Raw genomic sequence first — 24,990 nt, forward strand, 5'->3', positions numbered from 1 at the left:
CTCAGGCCATAATGCGGGTGGCCAGTGATGTGGTGATGGCACATCCCTATTCATGCCCTGACTGTTGTCAGGGGGCGGGGTCTGTCTCTTAAAGAGGTAGAGCCAATCAGCATTAAAGCCTGAACCTTTCATCAGGGACCACCTTCCCTAGCCTGCAGGGACTCATCATGTACTGGGAGACCAGCCTGGGACCTTCCCAGTGGTGGCCGGCTGACCCCAGCATGCCATAACTCCCTAAACTCTCCCTCTGATTCCCATTACTCTGCAACACCTCACAGGTTACAACTTCCCAATGTTGCTTGCTTGCACTTCTGCTTACTCAGTGTTACTTCCTTCTTGGGTCTCTGAGGGAGTTGAAGACTAGATAGTTACAGTTCTAGGGAGTCTTTATGCTGACAGGGAATGATCGGGTCAAATTGATATTGAGGCCTCCAGCAGGCCTGCTCAAGGCATTTCCCAATGACAAAGTGTTATCTTGTCTGCCCTTTGATGATATGCATTCATCAGTTGGATGTCAGCCTTTGCCACATCTTCTGCATACTCCAGAAGGCTAGAACCTTTTTAAACTATCTCTAGAAAAAACCATGGGCTTTTCTTTTTCTTTTTTGGTTTTTCGAGACGGGGTTTCTCTGTGTAGCTTTGAAGCCTATCCTGGAACTCAATCTGTAGACCAGACAGGCCTCGAACCCACAGAGATCTGCCTGCCTCTGCCTCCCGAGTGCTAGGATTAAAGGCGTGTGCCACCAACGCCTGGCCCAATCATGGGCTTTCTGTGCATGGTCATTATCCCTGAGACACAACATTCCCTGAATTCTTTAAGTATGGCATTGCACTCTTGTTTATTGCCATAATGGAGTTTTGGATCCAGAAGCTCAAACTTTCTTCTGAACCCATCAGCCCCATTCTTGCCATCACTCTGTGTTCCACACTGGTTATGTTTACCTTTTACAGTGAGCTTACACTCCTGGATGGATCATTGTGATGTTGATGGCATATTGGAAGTTGGTTTTTTAAAAACATTTAATATTTTTATTTTGAAACAAACTCATTTTCCTTCTAGTAATTATTGAAGCCACCCTACATGTCCCTTCACACAAAGAGTGATACCTCCATAGCAGCTAACACTTAAAAAAGTTTATTCATTCTTTTCAATTTCATTTTACATTCCAACTACAGTTCTCCCTCCCACCCCTCCTCTTGCTCCTTGCCTTCTCCCATTCCACCCCTAGTACAGTTCTCACGGGTTCGGGCTCCCAAGAGGAGTCACCAAAGTCTGACACATTAAGGCAGAGCATGGCATCCCACCATAAATTTTTTATATTTTCAAAACAATCTTCTTTTACGTACCAATCCTATTTCCCTCTCCCTCCTATCCTCTTGTTCTCCCCCACCTCCCCACCCAACCTCCATCCATTTTGTATCAATATACAAAATTTGTATATAATATACAAAAATCCAATCCAATGTAAAATATTTAAAACTAGTATTTGCTTTTTAAAAGTAGATTCAGGGAGCTGGAGAGATGGCTCAGTGGTTAAGAGCACTGGCTGTTCTTCTGGAGGACCTGAATTCAATTCCCAGCACCCACTCGGTGGCTCACAACCATCTATAATGGGATATAATCCCCTCTTCTATCATGCAGATGTACAGGAAGACAGAATACTCATATACATAAATAAATAAATCTTTTTAAAAGTAGATTTAGTAATCTTCCCTTTTTTTATCCTATCATACCTCTATCCCCCTTTTTCTTTTCAGAACAAGAACCCTTAATCTAGTCTGCTTTGTTTAGCTTTTTTTTTCTGAGCATTACCAATAACAACTTTAACCAATTCTCCTAAATAATGACAAATATCCATAACCTATTGAATGGCCAAAAACACCCACCCCACATCTTGGGAATGTGGGCATCATGTTCTTAAATTTACTTCCTACTCTCTGGGGGTGACAGCCTCTTTAGGGAGATCCTGAAAAAAAATTTGGGTTAATTGTCAAGTCCCAGGAAAGGTAGCTATGTCATTTGTTGTCCAGTCTCCATGTAATGGGAAAGTGTAGGGCTTGTCTCAAGTCCTGGTTAGAGTAGTCTGTGAGGCTAGGTCATCTCAGCAAGCCACCTCAAAAGTGTTCTGAGCAGTTTGTAGGCCAGAGCCGATCTATAGGTGATGTTTGGCAGCTTAGTGGTTGTTATAGTCCTGGTAGAATTGTCATTGTACGGTTCCATTCTCCATTGGAGATGTCAAAGGTTGCTGTTAGGCGTATTCATGGCTCACTGCAGAAAACTGATAGAGACTCATACCCAAAATCATGAACAGGAAGGTAGATGAAACCTTTTTGTAGAATTGGTAATCTATATTGTATGTAGTTCTTGCCACTTGCTCTTTTTGCTTCACTGGCAATAGGTCTTAAGTGTGTATGTTCTTACATTTCCTTCCCTAGAGCATACTTGATATTTGCTATCTTTGTATATAGTTTTGTATCAAGCCTAAATCCTGTTTTTTAGACTAAAAGAGGAATTGTAGTGAGATATCCAACCCCTGCACCTGTAACCTGTCACAGGTGCGGACATGATGGATAGTAGGACTAGGTCTGGGCTCCTGAGTCCAGATTGCTCCCTTCCTCCCCATCGGGTCACAGAGAGCAGCCTGGGTGGATCCTTGGCACTGGATCTTGCGGCAGTCATCTGTTTTTCGTGTAAGTGCCTTCTCCCTGAATAAAATTATGTTAACCTATATTGAGCCTAGTCCTGTGAATCTTGATCTGTGCACCCATACTATATGGCCATTAAAATCATGGCAAACTTTAAAATACACACACACACACACACACACACACACACACACACACACACACACACACACATTGATCTTATAAGTTTTTCAACAATATACCTCAAGAAAAGCTTCAGTGAGTCAAAGTAAAACCAAATGATTATGAGATTAGTGACAATACAATAATCCTGTAATGTTTGTTTTTCTTCTGTCCTATATCAGGTGGCTCTTCTAATATGAGACAGAGTTTGGATTTTACTTTAACAAGCATGCTTGGGTTTAGAGAAGGAGAGAGCCACACTCCATCTCCAAAGCTAGCTTAAATCTTTAATTGGACTGAGCCTACAAAAGACTATTTTCATTATATGTCTTTAGAGAAAAGCAGAAACAAACACTTGGGAAGATTTATGAAATTTTATCCAGTTTGAAGGTGATATACCAATAGGCCAATTTACTCTTTTTCTTGGGACTTTTTTTTCTGGATGATTTATCCTTTTTCTTCACATGTCTCATTTGTGCAGTGGTATTCAGATTTCTTAGCTGGATGCCTTTATTCTCCTGAAAAGACAAAAACAAAACTCTTCCCCGACCCTAATTTTGGGGAGGTTCTTCTTTTGGCAAGTTATATCTGATGAAGTGAGAAACATTTGTTAGTTTTATAGGTTAGTTTACATTAAACAGCCATGCTGCTTGATGAACTATCATGTCTTCTAATGAAAAGGTCTCTCTTGTTTAAATTGAATCTTTATCAATTTTGATGGTATCCATAGCCTTTTTTCACCCGTGGACAAAAGCAAAACACCTTCCCCAATGTAACACATGTCCTGGTTTCCATTCTTAAGTCAACACATCTTTAAAGTATACTGGCTGATTTAATTCTGTGGTTCTTTGTTTCTTTCTTTGTTTCTTTCTTGCTTTCTTTTTTTTTTCTTTTCTTTCTTTTTTTTTTTTTTTGAGACAGGGTTTCTCCGTGTAGCTTTGGAGCCTATCCTGGCACTCGCTCTGGAGACCAGACTGGCCTCTAACTCATATAGATCTGCCTGCCTCTGCTTCCCAAGTGCTGGGATTTAAGGCATGTGCCACCAACGTCCGGCGGTTTTTTTTTCTATTACCCGATGTTTCTCTGAAGTTGTTGTTCCTTTCTCATTAGCATTTAGAAAATACAAAGTTAATAAAGCATTATGCAATCGATTTCTGGGGGTCTTTATCATCCCTTTCTGTTGTTTAGCATATCCTTTAGAATTTGATTTGATCGTTCTATAACTGTCTGTCCTGTAGGATTGTGTGGTATACCTGTAATATATTTTATATTATAATAAGCAAAAACCTGTTTTATTTTCTTAGAGACATATCCTGGAACATTGTCTTAATTTTATAATGTATACCCATGACAACCATAACTTCTAGCAAATATATAATCACTGTATCAGCCTTTTCTGAACTCAAAGCAGTTGCCCATTTAAAACTTAATAGGTATCAATGGTGTGGTTTACATATTTTAATTTTCCAAATTCTACAGTGACTTTTCCATCACATGGCAACAAACCAAGGAAATTATAAGGAAATGTCCTACTTGTTCTTTATACAAGCAAAATCCCCTACCTACAAGAAGTAACCCAAAGGATATTTGAAGGAATGAGATCTGGCAGGTGTTCAGAGCCTGAGAGCTCTGTGTTCCAGTCAGACCCTGAGTGAGGGTGAGTCCCATACACACATGGCTGGCCTGGAAGCTGAAAGGATTCAGAGTCTATGCTGCCTGCCCTGCCATAATGTGTCCAGCAGAAAATTATCTCTCCATTTGCAAAAAGCTATTTGACAGGGAATCCACCTCCAGGGTGGGGGTTCAGGTACAAAAGAGGAGGTGTGGAGTTGGAAAAGAAGGAGACTGACAGGATCTGAGAGTGAGTCAGGATGGCTTCTGCTTTATAACCCTTTATACTCTGCAGTTTCACAAAGGAATAAATGGGGATGAGAGGAGGGGGGCTGTGAGCTGGGGTGGGGCTTATGAGCAGGGATTGAGGGAGCTGGCACTGACAAGTTAACAGACACTGTAGACTTAGTTAATGGAGGGGCCACACATTCCTCTTTCCAGAGATAGGGAGAATGACTTCCTTATTAGCAAGCAGAAGCCTTCTCAAAGCCCTCGTGGAAATGGTGTGTGTGTGTGTGTGAGAGAGAGAGAGAGAGAGAGCTTTTGTTTAAATGATCGACTTTGAGAAAAGCGCTTTCATGGGGGACCAGAAACTTCATTATAGAATATCATTTAGTTTATTCCAGTAGCTAAAGCTTAATGTTAGCAAAGACAAAGCTAGACAAATATTACTGTGAACCTGAGTAGACCTTGGGAATTTATGAATCTTGATTATCAAATACACCTTATTTATCAAACAAATCTTATTTTCAAACAGACCTTCTTTATCAAGCACATGTTACTTATATAAATTTTCTAGCATCTTGTGTGGGAGTAGGCAGAATTATCAAGCTATGTGGTTCCACAGTCGCAGGGAATTTTCCCAAAGATTTATTTTGTTTAAAGAGGGGCCCATCATATATGTCTTCATCTTCTGAATCCCCCACAAAGTTTCCCAAAGGGAAAGGCATAAGAGAACTCCCATCATACAGCGTGAGAATCATCAGAAATGAAAGTCAAAAGGTGCTGGAGAATTGTGGTCCTCAATGTCGAAATGCTGGAACTCTTGTCAAGTAGCAGTGGCCACCATGCCATCCACGACACTTTATTGCCCCTCTTCATGGACTCCTTTTGCTGTAGTTCCTGTGTGTTCTAAAGTTTGTAGACATGTAGTCATGAATACCCAGTGCAGATTGACTTAGTCAATCTGAATTAGACTTTGGGGAGACTATTACAGGGCAGATCATTGTCAGCATATTTAAAACAGTACAATTTGGGAAAAGGTTTCCAGGCAACAATTAGTCCAATTCCATGTCAAAAATAAAGCTTAAGCGACTCCTTTATAAAGCTTAGGGACTCTAGAAAGTACGTGTGACCATGGGTGTGTCTCAGACCAAGAAAGCATAGAGGTCAGCAGGCTGTAGAGAGCATGTTATGTCTCCCCTCCAGTGCTCAATGAACTAGGGAGGAAAGACTCTGGGGTAATCACTCTGGAGAAGAGCGGTGAGTTCTGCCTCTATAGCGAAAGGTGGAGCGAAAGGTGGATGAGGTCTGCTCAGCAGACAGCAGAAAGGTCACCAGGTCATTAACAAAGTCCACTCTCAGCCTTCTGGATGGAATGGAGGTATTCGGTTAGTATCTCTCCCATTGAGCACACAGCCCTCGGTGCTTCACTTCCTGGTCCCGTTACTGCTTCTCTGTGACTATCAGGACCTCTGTGCCTCCCACATCCCGCCATTATGTAATCATTAGCACGTGACTCCACCTGCTGTTTTCCAAGTTCAGGTAGAAACGAGGAGCCCTGGGAAACTACATTACCTGAGGCAGACTGAGCGTGCCAGTCAAGTGTGAATGTGGCTTTCAAGAATGCTCAGTGGAGGGCCTGCAAGCAGGACACAGGACAAAATTCATCCCCAAAACAGTGGAGCTCACAGTAAAGCAGCCAGGCAGGCTTCTTCTTCCCATTGCCGCTGTTCCTGCCTGCTGCTTCAGCACCATTGCGGATTCCAGACAGGGATGTCTAAAAAGTGGACTGTGGAAATGGGGGTGAAGACCAGGGTGCCATAGACCCATGTGGCCCTCAGGACAAAGACTGACACTAATGGTCCAAAACTCTGGAATGTCAGAGCTGCACGTTTGCCATTTGCTCTAAATCTCACACTGGTCTTATGGACAGTGCAATTTTATGTCACACCTAGTTCTGCTTATTTCATTAGTAAATGTGCAGAATTAATAGGTGTCAGGCATGGGGTGCAGGCCTGTAATCTTAGCACTCCGCAGCAGAGGGAAAGTGATCTTTATGACTTTTAGGCTAGCCTGGTCTACACAGTGAGTTCCTGTCTAGCCAGGGCTGCAAAGAAAATGCAACAATTGTAGCATGATGTAAAAATAACTATTCTTAATTTGGCTTACTTAATTTCACTAATGATGCAGAATTGAGAGGAAAACAAATCTGGAAGCTCCTATGTCAAGTAGGCAATAAAATATTCATAGTCATCAGAATATTGAGGCTCTATAGTAAATGTGGCGTAATTAACTCAAAAAAGTTCCCACTGATCCCATAGGGTTTAGTTCACTAAAATTATTTATATTGATGGATCGTTTCTATACAATAATAGCTTAAGAGACAGCAAATTCCTGGTGTGTGTTTTTTAAAATGAAACTTTATTTGTACAAAAATGAAAATCAGCACGTTTTCCACAGCTGGGCTGGTTTCCTTTGTCCTTTCTCAGTTTCGTAGCAAAAACCTCACTAATGCCGGAGAAATGAGTCCTACTGAGTGCAGGCTGAGTTCAGGGGAGACTTTATTTACAGCCCAGCCCCAAATTCTGCTCTAGTGCCAGTCTCTCCAGGTCTGGGAGAGTTCGGTGCTTGCAGTGGAGGCCAGTCTGAAAACCACTGTGTGGGGGTCCATTGACAACAAGAATGTCTGTCACTCAGGCTTCGGCAGCCAATCAGGGCCTCCAGTCAGGCGGAGACGGGAACTTCCGGTCTCCCACGCTGTAGTCCGGGGCGACCGTGAGTGAGGAAGGCTGTGGTGTTGCGAGTGCTGAGCTGTGACCCGGTGCCGGCAGCCGTGAGGACAGCGCGGCGAGCACGGAGGCCGCCATGGTGAGCGAGCAGCCGCCGTCCGCACGCGGGGAGCCGCGGGAGCCGCTGTGGGTCCTCCCGGGGCTGCGGGAAGCGGCGGCTGCCGGAGCGACTCCGCTTGTCCCGAGTTCCCTGCAGCCCCGGGCAGAAGCGGGGCCGTGAACGGCTTTGCTCTGCCTGATGCGCCCGCCCGTGCAGAGCCTGGGGGGCGGGAGAGCTGGTGTGCACGCGGCCTTGTCACCGTGCAGGGCGCCCGCTGTGATCAGTCAGATTCGTGACTCTCCATGTTTGCGGGACTGAAGTCTCTCGGGTTTAAGTGGTTAGAATAGTTAAATCAGCGGTGGTGGTGCTTGCTTTTAAACCCAGCACCCGGGAGGCAGAGGCCAGCCTGGTCTGTAGAGCGAGTTCCAGAGAGATACCCTGTTTGACAAAACAAAACAAGTAAATAAAATTTAAAACTTTCGTAGCCTTGTGTGGCACATCTACCCACTTAGAAATGCAGTTTCCAGATGGCATCATCTACAACAGAACCGTCTATTTCTTTTCTTTTTCTTTTTTTGAAGGTCTCCATTTTTAAAATTCTTTATGTACAAAGACTAGCATGATCTGTTTCACGGGTAGACAGTCTTGAATAATCCATTCAAGGTTGCTGAGTCCAACTTAATGAAGCCTATGTCCTTCGCGTACTGATGGAAATACTGACGTCCCATGTTCAACCCATATTTCCGGATCAAACCGTGGTGGCTACAGCGAGAGCCCTGGCGGAACTTCTGCGGGTGATTTCAGTAGAGCTACTGGTGACCCATTTGCCTTCACCCCCCCCCCCCGCTTTATTTTTTACCATGGGATCTCAGGTAGTAAGGGGTCATGGTATGTTATCTGAAAATCAGTCCCCCCCATCCCCCAAATATCAACATACCCCGCTGGTTTCGTGGGCAAGCAGGTCTGAAGCCCAGCAGTGGAGGATAGCAATTTGTAGGGGAAGCCACTTAACCTCTAGGAGGACCCAGATTTTTAAAATCCCTTTTCCCAGTGGTGAGAAGCCCTCTTATATCATACTGTGGACATGCCTGACAGTATAAGCATAGTGACTGTCCATGTATGGTGGAGGACTTTCTTCTTCCCCACCTGAGAGCCTAGGTCACATCCATCAGTTTTGCTTCTTGGGCTGAGGTACCTGTTGTGGGTATATTTTTTTCAGTTAATGGAACTGCCGAAACTCCCACAGCTCCCAGGTCCCTGGTTTCATCTTTTATCTCTTGATAGTCATGGCCAAGCACCTTAATCATGTCCTGGTGTGCCGTGAGTATAAGATCTTGACCCAGAGTTAACTTGTTTTTTTGCATTAAACTAGCATTAGCCTCCATTGCTCTTAGATATATGGGCCCACCTGTGGCTACAGGGTCCAGTTATTTGGACACATACATCACAGGACATTTCCATGGCCCCAAAGTTTGGGTTAAAACCCCTTTGGTTTTGTGTTTTGTGGACAAAAGGATGAAAAGGTTTTGAGACATCTGGAAATTCTATGGCTGGAGTAGAAATCCTATGACTTTTTAAAGCCTTAAATGTCTTTTGTTCAGTCTCAGTCTGGATTAGGGGCTCAGTGACCCCTTTGTGCTGCTGTTTATCAGCCTTGGCATTCCCACAAACTCTGGTACCCAGAGACAGCAATATCCAGCTGCACCTGGGAAATCTTGTACCTCTCTTTTAGCCTTTGGAGTTGGGATCTGAAGGATGGCAGGAGCTGTACTCTGAGATGGGTTCCCTTTGCTTCCCCTCAGTTGTTAGCCAAGATAGGTAGGCTTCTATAGGCTTTCTTAGTTAACATTTTGTAGCCAAAGGTCTGTAAACTTGTAGCAGTCCCTCAGTGGTTCTTTTATAATCTGTTTTCCCAGGAAATCTCTGAAGGAGGGGCAGTCACTCTATATTTAGTCCTTAAGTCCAGACACAACCCAGTCCAGGTTAGTTGCCCATTATAACCTTCACTGGGTTTGTCCATTTAAAAACAAAAAATGGTTGACTTAACACTGCCAATGGGAGGCTGAAGAATGCATCTTTTAGGTTGAGGAAAGTGTACACCTGTTTCTCTGGAAGAAGCAGACTCATGAGAAGTAGAGGCACCAGGTTTCTTCATAGGCAGGAGCTGCATGTTCCAGTGTGACTGGCAGGACACTAGGATGCTTGTCTCATCACTCCAGGCAAGATAAATTTTGTTTTCCCCTGTTGTTTCCAGGGTCATTTGATATCATTTATCTTTTTATTGAGGCAAAGCTTTCAGCTAGGAGATTTTTGCTGGCTATTTTTACCTCTAACCTTGTCTCATTATCAGAGAAGGTGAAGGTGGCTCTCAGTTTGTGCAAAAGCTCTTGTCCCAATCAGTTTTTTGTTGTTAAACACCTTTGAACTACCTCCAGCATCTGGGACCTCTTTTTCCCTTTAAATTTTTGTTTTTTAAATTTGTATAACATGCTGGGTGTCAGTGGCGCACGCCTTTAATCCCAGCACTCGGGAAGCAGAGGCAGGCGGAATCTCCGTGAGTTTGAGGCCAGCCTGGTCTCCAGAGTGAGTGCCAGGATAGGCTTCAAAGCTACACAGAGAAACCCTGTCTCGAAAAACCAAAAAAAAAAAAAAAAAAAAAAAAAAAAAAAAAGTGAAACTCCTTAATGTGTTCTTGGTTAGGGTTGGACAGAAGGGAATATATGTTTTTTTCAGGCTGTGTTTTCTGGCAGCATTTCCCTTGCCTAGCCCAGAGGTAGTGTTTCTACTTTTTTTCAAAGGGAAAGATGGGCTTTAGAGATCACTGGTTGAAAAAGAGATGCAAATTATGAAAGAGAAAGTAGTGGAACTTTCTCTTTTCCTTTTGGTTCAGCCAAGGAGAAGTTTTCTCCTTCCCTGGAACTACTTAGAGCAGGCACAAAAATGAAAGGGATGCTCACCTGGGGGAACTATTTTCCGCACCCTGTGTGCATTTTTCTTAGATGGCTGTGAGGTTCAGGTCTAGCCTAGAGGCCTGGCACCTTCTCCTCTCCTCACAGGGACCAACACTGAATGTGAACAGGAGTCAAGCAACAATACAAGGAAGTGCTTGTGCTCCTAGACTGGGTCAAGTGGAAGAGTTTTTTCACCTTTGGATGAGCTGGTGGAACCAAAAAAGGTTTCAGTTCCCCAACAGGAGGGAGCACAGGGTGGAGGAGGGTTTCACAGCAGAGAAAGCCACTGGTCAATATAGGGAAATAAAACTGATAGATATACATAGGAAGAAATATAGACACATACATACAAAGAGATAGACAGTAAAAATAACAAGCCTGGCCATCACATATTCATACACCTGAATAGATGGAGGGATCCAGTGACATGTCACAGGGTTCCCAGACACTGGATAGCAGCCATGTCTGTCTTCTTCTATGTGTCCAAACAGAAAGTGAGCAACCAGACTTATTACTTCCAGAGGTGACTTTCTAATTTGTTTCCTTTTGGGATGGAGGTTTCAGACCCCTATGAAGTGTTAGGCAGTGGTTGGTCAAAGGGAACCCTGGTGTGGTGGTGTGAAAAGGAATGGCCTCCATAGGCTTATGTATTAGAATGTTTGGCCCATCTTAGTGGCATTATTAGGAGGTGTGGCCTAGTTGGAATAGGTGTGGCCTTGTAGAGAATGTATCAATATGGAGGCGGGCTTTGAGGTGTCCTATGCTCAAGCTAGTGTGTCTCAGTGTTCTGCTGCTGCTTGTGGATTAAGATGTAGGATTTGCAGCTTCTTCTCCAGCACCATGTCTGCCTGCGTGGGGCCATGTTTATCCCCTTGTGTAAGTCAGCCCCAATTACATGTTTTTCTTTGTTAGAGCTGACATGGTCATGCTGACTCCTAACAGCAATAAACACTAAGAGAGGCATTGGTACCTGGGACTGGGGCATTGTGATTCACCTGGCCGTTTTTTTTTTTTTTTTTTTTTTTTTTTTGTTGTTGTTGTTGTTGTTAGGTAGAATTGGACTTTTCGGCTTTGGGTTAGGAAAGCAGGTGTAATGCTTTAAGTGGTGCTTAAATGGGCCATACTAGTTAGATCATGGAAGACAGTGATGCTGAGGGTGATTTGAACTATGGGGACCTGGCTCAAGAGGTTTTAGAGGAGAAGAATGCTAGTGCATTGCCTAGAGTTTGTTCTTGTGGTATTTTAGTGAAGAATGTGCCTGCTTTTTAATTTGTCCAAAGAGTTTGGAATAATTCATTTGGCAGAGGAAATTCCAAAACAAACTAGTAGAGACTCTGTTGTGCCATTATTAGTCTTCCCCCTTTGAAGATTTACAAGAAAGAGGAACAAGCTGAGCAAGTAAAGATACTGTTGAGGAGAACAGTGGCACCAGGAACCTGAATTGAGCTGTAAGTCCTGTGTGCAAGAAGATAAACAGATTTAGAAATGGAATAAAGAGAATGGTGACCTATGGGTAAGATCACACCCAGCTAAACTTCCAATTTGTGAAAAGGTAATAAAGAATAGGTGAGGTTCAGGCATGGTGGTGCATGTCTTTAATCCCAGTACTCAGAAGACTGGTGTATCTGTAAGTTCAAGGCCAGCCTGGTCTACAGATCCAGTTCCAGACATCCAAGCTTGGGTAGTGAAGGAAACCATTGAAAACAGAAAGCTGGCTAAGATGTAATTGAACAAGGGATCAGTGTTCCAACGCCAGGAAACAGTAGAATTTAGCAGCTTTGGCCACATGATTTTGGCTTTAGAGTCAAAGATAAAAGAAAAGGATTATAGAATCTCCCTCTATTTCTAGGGAATGATGCTGAGGCCAGGCATGTGTTAGTGGTGTTCCTGAATGTAAGTCTAGAGAGGTCATTGCGTGAAGGAATAAAGGCGAAGCCTGGATTGCCTTGGAGACTCTAAAATGCTATGGAGTGTAACCAACCCAAGAGAAATAAGTGTGTTACAGTCAACAAAGCTGAAAAGAATTGGAGATCTGAAGAGTGTTTTGACATCAGACATGGAATGCAGAGTTTGGATTTTCCCCAGCTGGTTTTTAGTCTTGCTTTGGTCTAGTATTTCCTAATTGTGCTCCCCTTCCTGCATTTTGGAATGATAATGTATATCCTGTGCCATTATATGTTGGAAATATGTGATCTGCTTTTTGATTTTGATTTTACAAGGGATTATAGTTAAGACATTCCATGAGTTTCAGAAGAGACTTTGGATTTTTAAATAAGTTTGAGACTGTTATAGACTATGAGGACTTTGGATGTTGGAATGAATGCTTTTCTGCATTATGGCATGGCTACAAACATATGAGAGCCAGGGCTTATGTTAGTTTGAATAGGATTGTCTCCCATAGACTCGTGTCTTTGAATGCTTGGTCCATAAGTAATGGCATTAGTAGAGGTGTGGCATTATTGGGGTAAGGGTGTCACTGTGAAGGTGAACTTTGAGATCTCTATGTCTCAGTATCCTGCAGTGCCTGTGAATCAAGATAATCGAGCTCTCAGCTCCTCCAGCATCATGTCTACCTGCATGACACCGGGCTTCTTGCTCTGATGATAATGGACTAAACCTCTGAAATGTAAGCCAGCCTCAACGAACTGTTTTCTTTTCCTGCTGTGGTCATGGTGTCTCTTCACAGCAGTAAAAATCCTAACTAAGACACCAGGGACCTGGAATATTTAAGGTTTTGACCCCCTAGCAGTCTCCTGACTATTGAACGCCTTTTCCTTCCAAGGGGTTCTGATACCTCTGGTGTCCTGAGGTTTGGTTTCTAGAAACTCACTGAGACCTCAAGAAATGCTGTGGGTATTCACCACAGAGAACTGCTAGGACATGGGTTTAAGCCAATAGAACGTCTATTATCTGGCCTGGGACTGCTCTGGTTATTTGGGATCTGAGTATCCTATCAAGTCTTTCTCAGTATGAGTGCTTCAGCACAAACACCATGTGCTGGGTTGACATCCTTCAGTCAACAGGCACAGTTAGCCAGGAACAAAGCTACAAAAGCTCAAAAGCAAGGTTATGACGTTTACAGACTTCCCAATAACTATGGACTTCAATGGATTAGAACTTCGTTTCTATTTTTGGCAGATGATGCTGTATATGTGCTGAGTTTAACAGCCTGAATGGCACTTCCATGATGGAGGCATTTATGCTAAGATCTGGGGCCCTGTTACATTGCTGAGATTAAGCAGTATTTTTCTTGTGTTTGGGTAAAATGTAAATGTCTGTTAGGTCCATTTGGGTTATAGTATCTGTTAGTTCCAGTATTTCTCTGTTTAGTTTTTTGTCTGGATGACCTGTCCGTGGGTGAGAGTGGGGTATTGATGTCTCCCACTATCAGTGTGTTAGGGACGATAGTAGTCTTTCTTTTACGAATGAGGCTGCCCTTGTGTTTGGCGAATAGATGTTAGAAATTGAAACATCATCATTCCGTTAAATGTGCAATGTCCTTCCCATCTCTTTCAATTCATTTTGGTTGGAAGTGCCCTGCCTGCATTTCATATGCTTATGGGCATACTAGATGAGAAATGAGGCCACATTAGTTACTTATTTCCCCACTGGGCTTCACACATGATAAATAGGCAGATAGTCTGCCTGTGTATCAGCTTTTATGCACAATTTCCTTCACCTATAATCCCAACACTTGACAAGCTGAAGCAGGAGGATCACATAACTTTAGTGGAGACCAGAGCATAGAACGAGACCTGGCTCTAAAAGCACAAACCAATTTCCTCATTATAAGACTCAGACCTCACTTGGGCATATTCTTTGTGAATTCTATAGTATATCCTTGAGAAATAAAATGCAAAGTTTTCCTAGGCAAATAGGGGGCCAAATAGCTGTGCCATGGCTAGACATCCCCTTGGCTAGAGTTAAAAGACTTTAAAGCTGATCTGTTGCTTTCGCTTTATGTTTGCCTGTCTTCCACAGGTCGACATGTGTTGCTATATTAAACTTTGGATAAATCAGTTTATTCAGTTAACTAAGCACGAGGGCTCACATCCTAGTATTTTGGAGTCAGATACAGGAAGTTCAAGACTAACCTGGTCCAAATAGTGAGTTCTAGGCCAGCCAGAAATACAAAGAGATCCTGTGTCCACAAAAACTAGAAGTATGTTTATGTATAGGTGTGAGACCATCTGTGAATTAGAATTCAACCAAATAGTACTGGTGACCTGGTTATGAATGAAATCAATACCTATTCCAGATTTGTGGCCTACCTTCCTTCCTTCCTTCTGTTAATGTTTTATGGTATGTATATGGGTGTTTTGTCTACATGTATGTCTGTATACTATGTGCATGCCTGCAGTCTGAGGAGGTCAGAAGGTGGCATTGAGTCCTCTGGAACTGGAGTTATTGATCGTTGAGTCACCATGAGGTTTAAAGGAATCAAACCTGTGTCCTGTAGAAGAGCAGACAGTGCTCTTCAACCACTGTGCCTTGTGTAAAGCACCAGAGATCTAAACAACAGTTTAGGTCATGTTCCTGTATACATATTTATTTTGAAAATGGAAGACCTTTATATTAATTGACCTTGGAAAATCTATTCCTCCCAAGTCCACTGGCTTTCCTAGCTTTCTCCTTTTCTTTCTTTCTTTCTTTCTTTCTTTCTTTCTTTCTTTCTTTCTTTCTTTTTTTTTTTTTTTTTGTTTTTCGAGACAGGGTTTTTCTGTGTAGCTTTGGAGCCTATCCTGGCCCTAGCTTTCTTTTGGCACTGCTTTAACCATGCTTCAGTCTGTTGGTTATTAAGCAAATTATCACATTACACCTGCTTTCCCCTTTGCCAGGGCTGGTCAACGCTCATGTGTCACTTATTTCCTTTGTGTCACTTAATGAGGAAGCCCTACTCTAACTGCTTCAAAACCTGTAGCCCTAAAGCCCAGAGTGGTGGATTGTGCCTATAATCCTAGCACTTGGAAATTAAGTCAGGAAGAAGGTCAGGGCTGTTTTAGTTACACATGGCACTCAAGGTCACCTGGGGCTGCAGGACATCTTGTCTCAATGATAATAACCTGCAGCCTAAGTGTTGGGTCTGGAGCTCCTGGGTTCCAGTGAAGAGACTGTGAGACTTCCTTACATAAAGGCATGAGATAAAGCCTCAGTTCCATTTTTTTTAAAAGATTCTTTTCTTTTTTAAGATTTTACTTATTTATTATGTATACAGTCTTCTGCCTGCATGCCAGCAGAGGACACAAGATCTCATTCAAGGTGGTTGTGAGCCACCATGTGGTTGCCGGGAATTGAACTCAGGATGTCTGGAAGAGAAGTCAGTGCTCTTAACCGCTGAGCCATCTCTCTAGACCCCACCCCAGTTCCATTTTTATGTAACAGTATGTTGAAATTCGTGCCATGAAAAGCTGTATATAGGAAGTGAAAGTGAAAGTGGCCAGAGAGAGATATATGAGAAGTTGCTGGGCTTTGAAAATGCAACCCCAGGTGTCTGACACAGAGCTACAGGATTTAGGATTGTCCTGCAAGATTTCCAATCTTTTCTTAGTACTTTGAAAGGGAAATGTGTATTTGTGCCATTGTGTGTTGGATAGATATAGTTTGTGTTTTGATATTACAAGATGTCACAGTCAAGCGATTGCCTTGAGTGTCAGAAGAAACATTGGCTATTTGAACAGTGTTGGGACTGTTACATAATATAGGGATCTTTGAAATTTGACTAAATGTGTTTTGCATCATGGTTTGGCTATGAGCCATTCATGACTTGTTCTAAAATGTGGAGAGTTGAATGAAAAATCTTCCAGATAGTATGTTGTATTTGTGCATTTGTCTTTAGTATGTCGCCTTCTTTGGTGGCTTATGAAACCCTGAGGAGGAGCCTTTCTGAAGGAATGTAGTCTCTGGGGAAGGGCTTTGAGTATTTATACCCTCATCACACTTCTTTGTGTGGTTGTAACTGTGCAGCCCCTTCCTTCCCAGGTAGCCACACCATCACCACCATTAGAGACTCCATACATAACTAATGTTAGGTAAAGTAGAAACAATTGATTTTCCTTGCTAGTCCATTTTTGTTGCCTTATATTTTTACATTTATATTTTTGCCTGATGAAATTATGTTTTGTACATGTCAAGCATTTGCCTTTGTATTGAATTTTGCACACATCCTGACTTTTGAACTTTGGCAGAGGGTGTCATTTTTCAGACCAAGAATGCATGTGGTCATGAAAATAATAGTGATCTTCTGAATCACTGAAGCTGTTGTATTACACCGTCCCTTCCTTAGTTTATGTATGGTTTTACATTTAAACATTTTTAAATATGTGAATCTTTTGCCTATGTTTGTGGCTGTGTACTATTTGTCTGCCTGGTATTTACTGAAGTCAGGAGAGAGCATTAGGTTCTTTTAACCTGGAGTTAGGAATGGTTGGGGGCCTCTAAGTGAGTTCTGGGGATTAATGCCAGTCCTCTTCAATAGCAACAGATAATCTTATTTGTTGACTCATGTTTATATACTCCATCCCTTTATTGTTTTAGGATCAGCATTTACTTTATTAATGTTTTTGATTACTTTGACCTGTCAGTAACTTCTTAAAAATGCCTTCCTTCCTAGGAATTATTAACTTTACAGTTTAAAATGGGTTACTCTAGTTTATGATAAACTGGTACAGAATTGGAGTGAATGTTCTAAGTCTATGGAGGAATTTCGAGTGATCCCCTGAGTGCTTTCTAGTTTTTGTTTGTTTGAAATAGGGTCTCATTATGTACCTTTGACTGTCCTGGCAGTTTCTTCATAGACCAATCTGGTTGGAAATCACAGAGTTCTATGTTTCTCTGCCTTCTCAGGTTTTGGATTATGTAGCATGATTTCTAATTGATCTTAATAATAAAAACCCAGAGTCTGATATTAGAGGGTGAAAGCTGAAAGATCAGAGAAGCAGAGCAGCAGCCACTAGAGTTCTTACCTCTGAAATCCTCCAACTGAAGAGAGGCTGAGCTACCGTCTCCTCCCACCTCATATTCCTCTCACTGCCCAGCCATATCATTTCCTGTCTGTCTGTACAGACTTTTAGACCTCTATGGTTAACTAGTGGTTAGTTCCATCCTCTGATTTTCAGGCAAGCTTTATTTGTTAGAGTACAAACAAGATATCACCACAGGCTTATATGTATGCACCAGCACACCCATATTATCTGTTCTTTTTTTCTTTTTTCTTTTTGTTTTTTGAGACAGGGTTTCTCTGTGTAGCTTTGGAGCCTATCCTGGCACTCGCTCTGGAGACCAGGCTGGCCTCAAACTAACAGAGATCCACCTGCCTCTGCCTCCCAAGTGCTGGGATTAAAGGCGTGCGCCACCAACACCCAGCTTGTCTGTTCTTTTTGAAGTGAGTAATTTTGATAAAATTTTGCTGATGTGTACCAGCGTTACTCTGTTTACAAGTCACTTTGTATTATTAGTAGGTGGTTCTCCTGTAATGCCATATTCTACTTGATTTTCACAGAAATGGAAAGCATAATCTTTCTTTCTTTTCTTTTTTGGTTTTTTTTTTTTTTTTTTTTTTTTTTTTTTTTTCAAGACAGGGTTTCTCTGTGGCTTTGGAGACTGTCCTGGAACTAGCTCTGGTAGACCAAGCTGGTCTCAAACTCACAGAGATCACTTTCCGTTCTGTCTTTCCTGCTGTTCCCCTGGGGCAGACAGAACTTTCCCTCTTCTGCCCTCTCTGTCTCTGTGTCTCTTTACCTCTGTTCTCTTTCCTTCCCCCTTGCCTTCCCTTTCTAATAAAACTTCTCACTTAAGCCTGGCATGTTTGTCTCCTGCCTCGGTTGCCCTCACCCGCCATGGAATCTGCCAAGGTTCCCCTCGTGCTTTATCATAACATCTGATGTAGTTTGACAGCTGCTCTAAGAGGTGCCAGAGAGTTCCATACAGCTTGGACTGCAATGAAACAACCAGCTACCCCAGGACATGGCAGCACCCCAGCTTTCTCAGGTCCTCCAAAGATAATCAACGACCCCAGAAACAATGAGAGTCAGGTGATGGGCCACATCTTGCCTAGAAATGCTTATTTATTCTACTGCAGCTTAAACCCCTGTCAAGAACTCCACACAGACTTGGGAGAGTTACTGGACCTCTTCACTGACTTCTCTTCCTCATATGGCCACATTTAATAAATCTGCCTTTGCTTAAAAAAAAAAAAAAAACACCCCAGAGATCTGCCTGCCTCTGCCTCCCGAGTGCTGGGACTAAGGGTGTGGGCCACCACCTCCTGGCAGCATCATCCTTCTTTTCTGTTTCCTTCTATGAGTTTGTGACTGCGTTTGAAAATCTATGACCCATGACATAGAATACACTGAGTACACAGAGTCATGCAAATATAACCTCAGTGAAGTGTACTTTCACAATGAAGTTAGTCTAACCATTTCTATTACATATTTACATGGGATACTTTAGGATGCGGTGACCTATGAGGATGTGCATGTAAACTTAACTCATGAAGAGTGGGCACTTCTGGATCCTTCCCAGAAGAATCTCTACAAAGATGTGATGCTGGAAATCTACTGGAACCTCATTTCTGTAGGTGAGAATGAACTTTCTGTCACTTTTTCACTTGAGGGGATAAGCCTTTTTTGGAGGTTGGTGCTCTTCTGTGATTTCAACCATAGAAGAGAAAGAATCCAGTGAACAAATTAGGCATTGTTCTAAAGTTCACTGAAGTTGTAATTTAAATTGTGCCCAATTTCCAGCAATATATCATACGTTTTTCTGGTACTGTATTTTAGGCTACAAGTGGGAAGACCATAATATTGAAGAATATTGCCAAAGTTCTAGAAGACATGGAAGGTAATTTTCATGTGCAAGCTGATATATGAAGAAATGTTAATGTACCCAAAACTTTTGATGAAAAGCAGCTGTGTAAATAAGTGTAGTTTTGTGATGATTATTAAATTCTCACAACATCTTATACTCCAATGTCTCTTCATGCTTTCTAAACAAACAAACAAACAAACAAACAGGGCTGGAGAGATGGCTCAGGTATTAAGAGCACTGGCTGCTCTTCCAGAGATCCTGAGTTCTATTTCTAGCACCCCAATGATGGCTCAGAACTGTCTAAATGAGATCTGGTGTCCTCCTCTGGCACTCAGGCATACATTCAGACATAATACTGTAGATATAATAAAGAATACATTTTTAATTCAAAAAAGGCAAGGAAACAATGCCATAATAGATGTTACAATTTTAACCAAAGCTATATGAGAGGCATGTTGTACAACTGTCCATCCACTTAGTTTCATACCAATCAAGTATTGTAAAAGGTATACACATCGATAAGGGGTTTAGTTTATGACCAAGATCTGCTATAGGCAAACCTTCCCTATTAATACTAGTGTTCCTCAAATCCTTGTAATGAGGGACTTGCGATAGTTTAGTGAAAGGAGCAGTTTATGAGAGTCAAGGACCTAGTTAATCATGGAGAAACCCTAATCCCTACACCACATCTGCATGAGGCATACAAAATTAGACTATGTGAATGCAATGTGAAAACCTTTTGTTTGTTATTCTTCGTTTAATAGATATATCATCTTCCGAGACACAAAAGTAGCCAGTACTCAAGAGGATCTTTATGAATATAAACAATATGATAAAACATTTGGATCTGCTTCCTCTTTAAAAGTACAACAAAAAATTCATTTGGAAGTTAAAAACTATGATTATAATAAAAGTATTAAAGCTTTTCCATGTCACAGTCTCGATCAAATACATATAACTCATTCTAGAGAGAAAGCACATGTATATCATCAGTGTGATACAGCCATTGCACATACCAGTTATCTTCTAATACATGAAAGAACCAACACTGGAGAGATACCTCATAAATGTAATCAATGTGGTAAAGCCTTTGTACTGAAGAAGAATCTTCTCAGACATGAAAGAATTCATACTGGAGAGAAACCCTATGAATGTAATCAATGTGGTAAGGCCTTTGGACATAAATGTGATCTTCACATACATGAAAGAAGTCATACTGGAGAGAAACCTTATGGATGCAATCAGTGTGGTAAAGCCTTTGCACAGAAGAGTAATCTTCTCACTCATGAAAGAAGTCACAGTGGAGAGAAACCCTATGAATGTAATCACTGTGGTAAAGCCTTTGGACGTAAATGTGATCTTCACATACATGAAAAAAGTCATACTGGAGAGAAACCTTATGGATGCAATCACTGTGGTAAAGCCTTTGTACGTAAACTTGAGCTTCAGATACATGAAAGAAGTCATACTGGAGAGAGACCCTATGGATGTAATCACTGTGGTAAAACCTTTGCATGTAAAAGTATTCTTCACAGGCATGAAAGAAGACATTCTGGAGAGAAACCCTATGGATGTAATCAGTGTGGTAAAGCCTTTGCCTATAAGAATCATCTTCAACTACATGAAAGAAGTCATACTGGAGAGAGACCCTATGGATGTAATCACTGTGGTAAAACCTTTGCATGTAAAAGTAATCTTCAAATACATGAAAGAAGTCATACTGGTGAGAAACACTATGAATGTAATCAATGTGGTAAAGCTTTTGCCTATAAAAGTAATCTTCAAACACATGAAAGAAATCATACTGGAGAGAGACCCTATGGTTGTAATCACTGTGGTAAAACCTTTGCATGTAAAAGTAATCTTAAAATACATGAAAGGAGTCATTCTGGAGAGAAACCCTATGAATGTACTCAGTGTAGTAAAGTCTTTGCATATAACAGTCAACTTCACAGGCATGAAAAAAGTCATATTGGAGAGAAACCCTATGAATGTAATCACTGTGGTAAAACCTTTGCTTGTAAAAGTAATCTTCAAATACATGAAAGGAGCCATACTGGAGAGAAACCTTATGGATATAGTTAATATGGTAAAGTTGTTGGACATACTGTATTCTGAGAATATGGGAGTATGGGATAATTTGAATAATAAAACCTATTTACAAATAAAAATGATATTTATGCTGTCACCCATTATGTTTGGATTATGTTACTTTATTCTGGGGACTAATAACTTATTTTTTACATTTTCTCAGATACACAAATGAATGCCAGAGAGTTTTATTAGAGGGTAAATGTGGTCCCTACTAAGCCTGGCAGATTCCATGGCGGGCAAGGTTGACTGAGGCGGAGGGACAAACATTCCAGGCAGACAGAGCTTACTGAGGGAAAGGGAAGGCAAGGGGGAAGGAAAGAGAACAGAAGTAAAGAGGACAGAAGAGAAGAAGAAGACAGGAAAAGTTCTGTCTGCCCCAGAGGAACAGTGGGAAAGAGATCAAGAAAGAGCAGAAAAGAGAGAACGAAAGAGGGTGGAGCCTTTCTTTTAAAGAGCCAGGGTACATAAACTGGCCATGTGCAGGTGGGTGTGAGTCGGGGCCAGATCTGCCTGGATTACAACACAGAGAATAGATACCTGTAAGTTGTTCTCTGTAAACACCATGGTAGTGCTGTTTACACAGTAATTTTTTTCCATTTTTGGAGAAAGGGTTCATCCTTTCTCCAAAATAGCCCTAGTGTGTAGCCCTAGTACTGCTGAAACCACTAGACCAGGCTGACCTCAATATCAGAGATACCCACCTGCCTCTGCTTCCCATGTGCAAGGGGTAACGGTATATGCCACCACCAGCCTGCCACATTTAAATTTTTTTAAAGCAAGAATGATTTATCAGTTGAAATCAGTTCATTGAAAAATTCCTAGAACTGTTACTGTTTATTTAAAAACATGATGCTTCTTGTTTAAATCTTATATTACCCTTGCAATGTCTGATTCAATGTTAGGTCATTTAAAAAACATATCTCACCTGGGTGTAGTGCTACAGTCTTATAATTCCAGCACTTGCAAGAGAAAGACAAGTGGATCTTTTTGAGATTGAAGCCTGTCTGGCTTAAATATTGAGTTACAGGATGGCCATAAATATATAGACAGATCCTGTCTTAAAAAAGGAATCTGGAAAGATGTCTGCTTTTCCAGAGGTCCTAGGTTCAATTCTCAGCACCCACTCCTTTGATGAGGACTTTGGACAGACAGGTGGAATGGGCTTGATGTGTTTGGCAAAGTCTGTCAGTGACAGGCCAACCCTGCCATACCAGAGCTTTACACAGGCAACTGCATGAATAACACCTTTTCCACATGGGACTCCCTTATATCCAAACACCCATGAACTCCAAGCACACATGCAAAGTTGGCAGACATGAGCTGACACATGCATCACACATGCCCTACAAATAAACCACTCTCAGATATATACCACAAACATATACTCCCATATTTTACAAAATGTATAGTTAAAGTCAGCAAGATGCAGCCTGATGCTGAAGGTGAGGGTGTAATAATTTCATTAGACCCAAGATAAATGATAAATGTATATTTATTGGGGAACACTTACACAGAGGTGCTTCTCTGCTCTTCCTATTGGATCTCCTGATCCAAGAGAAAGAGCATGAGAGAAAGACCACAGCTCATGCATCTCTCTTTCCACTTCTGTCCACCTGAAGCCATGCCCAAAGGGATATGGCCACCATTACTGGTTCATAGGCAAGACGCCACTACATGATGCCAACACTAGTGACATCTTCCAACATGATGGAGAGAACCAATTCTCAAGTTGTTCTCTGACCACTACCTTTGCACTATGGCATGTGTGCACCTACCTGCAGATACACACAAAAATGAAATGTGATAAAATCTTTGCAAGTACATAATTTTAAACACATTTACAGAGATGATTATTTGTGGAGGTTCTGGGATTCAAGCCCAGAGCCTTGAAAATACATTTCTCCACCCGAGGTGCAGCCAGGAAGTACTGGTGCACATGCACAGAACACCCTGCCAGACCATAGGACCTGGCTGCAGAGGCAGCTCGTGGAGCTTGGTTCCAGGTACAAGAGGACAAGAGTGAGATCTACTGTGAATTGCTCCTGCCATTATGCTCTTCTTAAGATATTTCCACATGATCACGGGCACCTGTCTGCACACGAGGGCACTGTCCGGCAGGCAAGAAGAGGTGGTTGGATCCCCTAGAACTTTGGAGTTACAGATGTGAACCACCATGTGTCTGCGGGAAACAACTGTGTTTTCTGCAAGAAGTACTAAACTGCTGTGTGATAGAGTATTGTGAGGTGTGTGACTTGTTTATGATGTACTTGTTTAACAATGTAAAGCTGTGGTTCATTGCCTGTCTAAAACACCCTATGGTACTAATAAAGAACTGAACGGCCAATAGCGAGTCAGGAGCAAAGATAGGTGGGGCTGTCAGGCAGAGACTATAAATAGAAGGAGAAATGAGGAAGGAGAGAGGAGCAATGAGAGAACAAGGAGAGGAGGACCTGAGAGGCCAGCTATCCAGCCCCCATGGAGGAAGAAGGAAAGTAAGACATGCAGAAGTAAGAAAGCTAAAAGCCTGGGAAAGGTGGATGGGATAATTTAAGATAGGAAAAGCTGGGCTGGAGGGATAGCTCAGCTGTTAAAGGCTAGGCTCACAACCAAAAATGTAAGATCGGAAAAGCTGGCTAGAAACAAGCTAAGATAAGGCTGGGCATTCATAACTATGAATAAGCATCAGTGTGTGATTTACTTGGGAGCTGGGTGACAGGTCCCCCAAAAGGGAAAAAAACTTTTTACTGCACTGCTGAACCATCTCTCATCCCTTTTTATTTCTTTTAAGATTTAATTTATTATTGTCTTTGTGTCTGCACATGCATAGTACTGTTCATAGTAAGATGGAAGCATGTGGGACCAAGTCCTCTCTACCATGTGGGTCTTAAGGACCAAACCATGTCTATCAGGCTTGGCTACAAGCACCTTTGTCTTCTGAGCCATCCATGACATCCACTGAGCTATGATCTTTTTGTTTAATAATTGTTTTGGAAGGTTGGTTTTCAAAACAGACTCTTGAAGCCCTGGCTGACCTTGAAATCATGACCTTGCTGAGTCAACCTCTAGTTACTGGGATGACAGGTTCCAATACCACACCCTGTTTATGCAGAAGCCTGGCGCATGCTGGGCTAGTGCTCTACCCAATGAGACCCGTCTGAAATAAAAAACATTGATATAATCCACTTGGTGATACACAGGTCCATACTGAGATCTTTTTTTTTTTCTTTCTAAATAAAATGTTTATTGGCCATTTGTATTTCTTCTTTTTTAAAATTTATTTATTAGTTCTAGTTAGGGAACAAGATTGTTTCACATGTAAGTCCCTTCTCCCTCCACCCCCACCGCTCCTCCCCACCCCCAACCTATCCCCCACCCCATCCACCCACCACTCCCAGTGCAGGGTAGGGCCCTCAACGGGGGCTCTGCAAAGTCCACTAAATCTTCCTGTGCTGGTCCTGGGCCCTTCCCCATGTGTCCAGGACCAGAGTGTAACCCTTCTCATGGGATGGGCTCTCAAAGTCCCTTCTTGCACCAGGGATAAATACTAATCCACCACCAGAGGCTCCCTGGAGTGCAGAGGCCTCCTTATTGAAATCCATGTTCAGGGGTCTGGATCAGTCTTGTACTGGCCTCCCAGACAGCATCTGGGGTCGATGTGCTCCCCCTTGTT

At 42.1% G+C, this 24,990-nt stretch overlaps 1 protein-coding gene across 3 annotated transcripts; it reads left to right on the plus strand.

The window, feature by feature from the left end:
• Positions 1–7,376: 7,376 nt before the first annotated feature.
• LOC100766504 (zinc finger protein 431) lies at positions 7,377–21,414 on the plus strand. Of its 3 annotated transcripts, XM_027416907.2 has the most exons (5): positions 7,399–7,509; positions 8,052–8,264; positions 18,870–18,996; positions 19,199–19,259; positions 19,991–21,414. In XM_027416907.2, the coding sequence occupies exons 2-5, from the start codon at positions 8,178–8,180 to the stop codon at positions 21,309–21,311; spliced, it is 1,596 nt and encodes a 531-aa protein (XP_027272708.1). In that variant the 5' UTR covers positions 7,399–7,509; positions 8,052–8,177; the 3' UTR covers positions 21,312–21,414. The 3 variants fall into 3 exon arrangements, with proteins under 3 accessions (XP_027272709.1, XP_027272708.1, XP_035301471.1); XM_027416908.2 differs by lacking the exon at positions 8,052–8,264 and having other exon boundaries at positions 7,377–7,509; XM_035445580.1 differs by lacking the exon at positions 19,991–21,414 and having other exon boundaries at positions 19,199–19,382.
• The last annotated feature ends 3,576 nt before the right edge of the window (positions 21,415–24,990 follow it).

Source organism: Cricetulus griseus, chromosome 5, assembly GCF_003668045.3.
Source record: "Cricetulus griseus strain 17A/GY chromosome 5, alternate assembly CriGri-PICRH-1.0, whole genome shotgun sequence".
In the NCBI taxonomy this organism is placed as follows: Eukaryota; Metazoa; Chordata; class Mammalia; order Rodentia; family Cricetidae; genus Cricetulus; species Cricetulus griseus.

What these genes read in the sequence shown, in the direction of transcription:
- LOC100766504 (XM_027416907.2), top strand. Translation starts at nt 8,178, where the DNA reads ATGGAAATACTGACGTCCCATGTTCAACCCATATTTCCGGATCAAACC. An exon ending in CCCTGGCGGAACTTCTGCGG is followed by an intron (nt 8,265 to 18,869) that starts GTGATTTCAGTA and finishes GGGATACTTTAG; the next exon opens with GATGCGGTGACCTATGAGGA. An exon ending in AGTTCTAGAAGACATGGAAG is followed by an intron (nt 19,260 to 19,990) that starts GTAATTTTCATG and finishes TTCGTTTAATAG; the next exon opens with ATATATCATCTTCCGAGACA.